Below are 7,845 nucleotides of genomic sequence, written 5' to 3'. Positions count from 1 at the left end.
TTCGTCACGGCAAACAATTTGTCCTGACCACCTATCTGAGGCCAAAACACATTGGCAAACTTTTATTTTTTTTTCCACTAGTTGACCCAGGTCCTGGATAACACCAAGAATCCAAGAGACCACATTGCAATGGTGGACGACTTTATTTTGACTCGCTCTGACTTTTGGAGTCTGGGTTTGGAACGGGATGTTGATGGGACGGTAGGCATAGAGAATGCACTGTTATAATTAATCTTAAAAATATTAGTATTTTAAAAATGCAAACTTTGTGTTCATGTACTCTTCTAGATTCTTAACAGCTGTCTCAAGATTGTCGAGAAGGTAGTTCGGCTCTTTTATGAATTAAAATTATTACTAGTAATTGTAGCTGTGACAATGAAATGATCACACTTTCTCCATTACAGAGAGTGGACCATGTTTTTGCAGCAAACAGCCATATCACTGCCACTTGGTTCCCACCATTCTCAGCAAATCCAATGGACCACTTGCCGGTAATTTGCCATTTACTCGTGTTTTGGTTGGCAAATACTGAATTTTAGTTTTTTGGTCATGGTTTTCTAATTTATTTTCACAGGACAATGCAGCCAGCCTGCAGTGGATAATCATCCCTGTTCACGTTCCCGGACACTGGATTCTCTGTGTAAGCACATTTATAATTTCCTTGATTATTTATGCTAACAAACAACAACAAAGAAATTGCTATGCTTTTAACACATTTAACAGTTACTGAGGCCACAGGCCAGGGAGATTTTCTTTCTTGACCCCCTAAGTGGCAGCCATTGGAGAAATGAGAGTAGAACTCATCCACTCAGGTTTCTGGAGCGCCGGGCAATATCTGATCTGGACAGTGGTAGTTCAGTTTTATACCACTTGTCCTTTTTTTTTTATCTATAGTTCTGTTAACTGATTAATAGTTAAAAAAAATATCTATCTATATTTACTCTTTGAACATATGGAAACAGAACTATAGATCTTTTTTGAGTTGGGCAGTTCTGTTTGGGCCCATAAAAAAAATACGTTCCCACCGTTTTCTTTGTTAGTTTCAATTCAAATGCAGAACTTTTATTTACTTATGTTATGCTGTGTTTTATCCAGACACATTGCACACCTCCTCTCCCCTGGGCCCTGGAGGACACTTGGTGGAAATGATGTTCCGGTCTGATATGTCATTACATCAGCAATAGTTTTCCATTTGCTTACCGTCCTTTAATCAAAACATCTTTTTCACACCCCAGGGTCTGGCAAAGCAAGGGTGCTCAAACAACTGTGGCATCTTTGTTATAATGGTAAGACCATGGCTGTTCTAGTAGTTATTATTGTGAAGCAAAGTGTTCAGAGAAGCTATTATCAATGTGTGGCATTTAAAAAGGATGCATGAACTAAGAGATGGACGGAAATCAGTTTGGTAATGACTTAATTTTTTTTAAATGATTCAATTAGATTCTCAACCAAAAATGACTTGGAACAAAGTAAACCAAGGATTAGAAATAGTCAAGTTTATTGAACTTTCCCTTCAATAAAGAACAATACACTATTTACTAAACTTTATCGCAATAGCTGTGTTTTCATTAACTATGAAATTGCACGAATTAGATTTTTGATAATATATTATTTTAATGGATGCACCACAATTTTGAAAAACAAATTTTAATAGTTATGGTGCAAATATTGCCAATGCTTCTGCCCCGTAACAGAGACAAAGACTGAATAAATGTCTGCTTTGTTTAGATGAGGAGGGGTGAGTGAGATGAAAAACAATCAGCTGTGATTAGGAAGAAACACAGAAAGACAGGCATGGGGAAGTAATTTTTTTGAAACAAGAGCCTTTAATTCTGACACATGATTTTATTTTGCTATTCACTTTTTTTAATTGAAAAGAAGGATAAAGTTATTATTTTATCCCCTTATGCTATATAACTGGCAGCAAGGCAGTTAACATACATAAACGGATTTGCAGCAATACTCTGGAGAAGGGACCGGGAAGTACAAGGATTGTAACATTCACAAATATGAAATGAATGCTTGGGATGTGTAGAAAATATATTAACATGTACTTTTTTGATTTTCAGTACGCTCTGTACATTGTCATGGGGGCCAAATGTGATTTCAGGGAGGTATGTGTAAATTGTGATCAGTTTGTGCTTGGTGAATACAAGGCATTTTTTGGTGCTTACACAAACTGAATGTGTATGTATTTCTTCAAAGGAAAACATGCCGCAAATAAGAAGATGGTGGTGTCTTCTTCTAATAACCAACTTTCCAATGCCGTAAATGCTTGTTATATGATCCAACTTTTGAAATACCTTTTTTTTAAACTATATTTTTTACTGAAAAGCCCGTGATTGACTTATTGAAGTTTTAATAGTGAATTTTTATTGTCATTAAATCACCAAGGTCTGAACAAGCCAGAATGCTGGCCAGAAAAAGGCGCCGGAACGAGCGGAAACTGCAGGTAGGTAGGAGGAGGTTTTTTAATTTATTAGGCTTGTATTCAGGCACTTGTTTGACTATTGTTGATCCTTCTTCAAATTTCAGGACTCAGAGGATGCTCGCCTGAAGAAGATGCGTTCTGAATCCATCTCATTCGGTACTTCTGAATATATAGTTGTTGTACACACGTACATAAATTGTTTTTCACTGTTGAAATTACTTAGGGTGACCTTAGATGCCCCTTCAAATATAATATAATATTGTATAATAGTTTAAGATGTGCAATGACCTATTTCTTTTTAGTGTAATTTATTTATTTTCATTCTATTCCCTTTGTAGAGGAAGGTGACCTGAAGACCAGCGGCGTGACCGGAAGGATTGTATGCAGCCTTTTTACCTCACTGTTATCTGACATCTTCAGTATCTACTTTAAGAATTGCCTTTTTTCTGTGCAGGAACAAGAAGCTTTACTTCACGACACCATGAAGGCAGCCAAATGGTGCAGAACTCAGTCATTCAAAGGTAGACATTCCCTGCCAGATGTTGTAAAGATGGACGAAAGAGAACAAAAGGAAACTCTCCAAGAACTCCAACACTGTGAAGATGAGGACCGATCCATGGAGCTGAGGGAGCCGTTCATGTTTTCTTTTCAGCTGAAGAGTGACTTTGAAGTGTTTTGTGCCGAAATTATGGATGTGAAAAACCTAAAAGTTTATGTCTGTTTTGAGGAGTAATAAATCCTAGTTTTTGCCATTTGTTTCTTGACTTTCTTTGGTCTACATTTTTAATGCTATATGACTTTGGCATTACAATGCTATTTCAATCTGCCTGTGAGATCATGGTTAAATGTGTAGCATGGGATAAGGGGTTTTACTTGCCACTTCTAACTGATCTGAGACAATGCACTTCTTGAGTTGCATGTGAACTGAGCTGAGATGCAGTTTAAAAGCCAAAGCAATTTGTGGAACCTGGGTGTAATATAGTGTCTATTTTATCTTGGGATTTATTTTATATATATATATATATATATATATATATCAGTAAAGCATTGATCAATAAATTACAGCCACATTTGACAACTTGAACTTTATTTCCTGAAGACAACACATTTACCACTCTGGTTTGTTCAGTCTGTCTATCTTGTCCCTCTTGCCATATATAATCTAGAATTGAGAATTTTCTAAAGAAATAAATAGCAAGAGTGTACGTATACAGGCTTCGCACGTATTTACGTGTGACCCGGCATCTAGCAAGGTGCGTGACATCTGTTCTCCGCATTTGGTCCATCCCCCGGAGGAAAGGTGACCTCATAGACCATAAAATATAAACGGTATAGGGTAGGGGTGAGCTTCAGACAACCACGCTCAGAAATTCTGCCTTCCTCCTCTGGGTCCGTGCGGCAAAGAAAACAGTTTAGCGCTGGCTACACATATTTAGAAAATTACGTGCACGTCACTTTCAATCCTACATCTAATGAATTATTTTTCTCTATATTTCGGAGCCTTTAATTAATGAAATTCATTAATTAATCACCCGAATCCGGTAGGTGGCAATGTTGCTAGCGCAAAAGAGTAAAATGCGAAGAAGAAGACGGCAATTTCGGTGACGAAGAAGAATCTCATGCTGTGGGCGTACCTCAACGTGGGCGGAGTTAAACGTTTAACTCCGCCCACGTTGAGGCACGCCCCGGTCTGCAGGCTGCAGCCAGGGGCTTCTCCATTCGCCGGGCACCAGCCGCGCCTTTTGTCTTTAATCCGTGCCGCTACCAGCAGGCCTTTGGATGCTCGTTACTGCCTGAGTTCTTAAATGTGACCGTAGTAGAGAAATGAACGCCACGTCATGGTAGTCCCAATATTGGGGACTTCCCTTTTTTATTTACCCCCACTTACCCCCCCGTGCTTGGTCTGATTTCAATCCTGGAGTATTCGAGTTTGGGTGGGAGTTTCACACATTGAATAGTTTTTATTTAAATGCTCATTCCACTGAAAATTGTATGTTTAGTGTTTTTAACACGATTTTTGTGATTTTTTTCTGGTTATGGAGGACATATACAAGTAGGGGTGTAACGGATGACAAAACTCATGGTTCAGATCATTTTTGGATCAGGAAAAAGGAAAAAAAATAATGATATAAAAGTCTAAAATTACTCATTTGAGAAGAAACACATATATATACAGTACTTCCAAGCATAAATATACACTTATTACATTAAAACATATTCTCGTTGAGACCTATTTATAAATACAAACTATCTTTAAACTTTGGACACTAAGGCCCAATCTGAATTCTTCCCTTCCCCTTCATTTATCCCTCCAAACGGAGGGTTTTAAAAAAATAGTGTCTAGTATTTCAGATGTGACTTTCGTTTGATGACGTCATCAATAATCGCCGGTCCGCTAGCATTAGCACGGATATACATAACAGCAGTTTTATGACTTTAAAAAATGGTCATGCTACTACAAAAAGTGTGAATCAAATCAAATAATTTCTGGAAATTATAACAGATACCCAGCCTTAGTAAAACTAGAAAAGTACTTCCAAAGGGTTCGCATATTTTCCCCCGCAGCTGTATGCAAAAATTAATATGAAGTTGTGTCTGAATATGAATTTCTTCAAATTATTAACCTGGAGAAGACAAAAAATACCTTTTAAAAAAGATCGTATTTGTGATGTAGAAACTACAATGGGCGGAGCACAAGCTCCCTGCCCCTCCCTCTTCGTTTTCCAGGCTCTAAAGTCCACCGCTGGATAATTTCAGTATTGTACAACATTTTTGTTGCACTGCTAATGTTATGTTAGGGATTGTAAAGGGCTGTGAGATAGCAAGAGACACTGCAAACAGATGGATGATAGGAAATGAAGGCAGGCTTACTCCGCCCCGCCTACATCTCTAATGCCGGCCTGCAGAAACTATGTCCTATAAAACTATATATTTTTTTTTTATTTTAAGTATAAACAGCATAAACATAATCAAAAGACCACTAGGAACGTTTTTATAAGTGATCAAAAAATGAACGAACTTACAGATAACTATGTGTTCATAAATAAAATTCAATTAGACTTTCTATATTGTTTGGACATAAAAAAAAATGCAAAGCAAAGAATCTCCAGAGGAAAAAATCTTTAAAGAAACATTAAGCACATAGCTGCACCAAAAGATCGGTTTAAAAAAAAAGAATCCTCCTGTAATGTTTCGATTGCGAAGAGACAGAGAAAAAGAAACCCAACTGATGACTAGCGCTCCACTTTTCTGTGCTCTATTCGATGCACTACATCTGTCATCAAATTGATTCTGTCAGTAATTGCTTCTTAAATACCGTACTAAAAGCTCCCTCTGCAGCGTAACTGTTCATCCTGTTTTAAACTGAAATCTCGTGCCCTTGCTTTGAGATTTTATGATTGTTGTTGCTGCATCCAGGCCCTGCGGAGCCGCGCATAAAAGATGATTGTTCTGCCGTAAAGAAATACTTGGCTTAATGCAAGAGCAATATCTCCAAGTCGCATGATAACGCATATAACCGTCACATTAAACGGTTTAAAAAAATGTAACTATGAAGCTTCACTCTCTCTTTCTATGGAGCAAAGCTACCAATTTGATTCTCAGCTGTCAGTTGGAGCACATCAGCGAGAACTTCAGATTCGCCGGTTACCGTGACATTTTTTAAAGTCTTTACCTCCAACCACAAACTAACAGTTAAAACGCCTCCAGAAAAACCTCAAACTCCTGAGCAGGAATGTCAACCTGTACTGTAGTGACCAGCAGATATAGTGGATGTCAGACAGCACTTTTTTACATGAAACTCTGAAATTGTGTTTTATTCTGTGGCTGATTCCTGTGTAATCACACTGCTGCTGAAACACCTCAAGGTTCATTTGTAAGTTAGCTAAGACTTGCATTCTAAGGCGAACCCGAATGTTTTGTTGCCTATTGACTTTAGATTGTTGTGTGTGATGTTAAATGCAAACCGAAGAAATAACAAATGCCCAACTTGTTTTTTGATTTAAACACAACGGGAAACAAAACTGAAGGAGTGCAGCGTATCATGGGTCACCACCATTTTGAAGTGGTAACATGTTAAATCAACAACAACATGTCAAAAAAGACAGGATGTCAAAGAACGGTGCTGGAACATTTGATCAAAATCCCTTTTTGTTAATAACTGACTTGTGCGTTTGTTTTGACATATGTTGCTCACAGGCAGCCTGTGGGAAATGCTTCCAGGGTTGTTAATGAGAAGAGATTCACACAGCGGCAAAGAGGAAACCGGGAAAAAAATGTGTTTTTTAAGAGACGAATATTCTAAAATGTTGTGTATCACAAGGTTTCCCCCAACGTGAAATAATTTACAGATTAGAAAGAAGTTTAAATAAATGAAAACAGTTTGTAAAATGTCCTTGAAATTGAAATAGCCTTTAAGTAATGAGTTACTGTAGTGAACTGCTGTGGGAAAACACACTGTCACTAAAGCTGTTTGTGGTGCAGCTTATTACCGTCAAATTAATAACTAAAGTAGAGGTCGACCCTCAGGACTTCATTCATTAACAACAAAAGCACAGAAAGACGTGTGTGCTCACAGCAACGACTGATGGTGAAAATCCATAAAATCCATTTTTATATATAAATGTGCCTCCGTGAAGTTTGTGCGACTGTAAAATAATTCGTTCAGAGAATTAGCTGACACTCAGTGTCATTTGCACCATGTGACACTTTGATGCATATTCAGAATGGGTGAGACTTCTTCCATTTTGTAAGTGTTAGGTCAAATTCACACACACACACACACACACACATGCACTGTCTTCTCCTCTGCAGGTGTCGTTTCCCTTCGGGGGAGCTGAAAACGTTGCTGTTAATTAACTCGCTACCGATCCCGCACTTGTAGCTCTCTGTCAACACTTCCTTTACAAGGAAAGCCTAAATGGTCTGGGAAGTTGCGAGTTCACACGTGTGTGTTTGCGGGTGCCTGTGCATGTGTTTGTCCCTGTGAGTGAAACTAAAAGGCGTCGTCTCGTCCTCACACCCTCGCAGAAGCATGAGAGGGGGGACGGGGTGGATCGGTTGGGGGAATTCAACTGGATTCTTGACCTTCAAAACAAGTAAGACCCATTCCGATGAATGGATGATGATGATGGAGGACTGAAGAAATTTAAGATTTAAATTGCATTTCTGAGTATCTCTTTAATCATTTTTTTGTGAATCAGGAACAAATGGAAATAGGTTGTAGCAGTGTAGAAAATGATCTGGACAGCCCATAATTTCCCTAGTCCGCTCTATACTTATGCATCGACTTGTTGATGACTAGACAACTCCATGTACTCCCATTAGAAATAACTCCTCCCACCTCAAACATCTTTCTTAAGTGGTGGGATTTAAAAAAAAATATTTACCATACTCAAAAAATACATAACTGTACC

General features: G+C 38.2%; 1 protein-coding gene across 1 annotated transcript in view; it reads left to right on the top strand.

The window, feature by feature from the left end:
* The window catches only part of LOC112152750, a gene marked incomplete at its 5' end in the record, with an annotated part of 3,760 nt that extends 577 nt beyond the window's left edge, over nucleotides 1–3,183 (top strand). The window contains 13 exon segments of the mRNA XM_024282524.1: nucleotides 82–201; nucleotides 289–321; nucleotides 405–491; nucleotides 575–640; nucleotides 724–812; nucleotides 1,096–1,156; nucleotides 1,236–1,286; nucleotides 2,070–2,114; nucleotides 2,206–2,267; nucleotides 2,395–2,452; nucleotides 2,536–2,587; nucleotides 2,770–2,810; nucleotides 2,886–3,183. Of these exon segments, the coding sequence (XP_024138292.1) occupies nucleotides 82–201; nucleotides 289–321; nucleotides 405–491; nucleotides 575–640; nucleotides 724–812; nucleotides 1,096–1,156; nucleotides 1,236–1,286; nucleotides 2,070–2,114; nucleotides 2,206–2,267; nucleotides 2,395–2,452; nucleotides 2,536–2,587; nucleotides 2,770–2,810; nucleotides 2,886–3,164 (1,044 nt within the window).
* Nucleotides 3,184–7,845: the final 4,662 nt, after the last annotated feature.

Source organism: Oryzias melastigma, linkage group LG23 (assembly GCF_002922805.2).
Source record: "Oryzias melastigma strain HK-1 linkage group LG23, ASM292280v2, whole genome shotgun sequence".
Taxonomy (NCBI): domain Eukaryota; kingdom Metazoa; phylum Chordata; class Actinopteri; order Beloniformes; family Adrianichthyidae; genus Oryzias; species Oryzias melastigma.
Note: the sequence above shows the minus strand (reverse complement) of the source record. Positions and strands in the feature narration are given on the sequence as shown.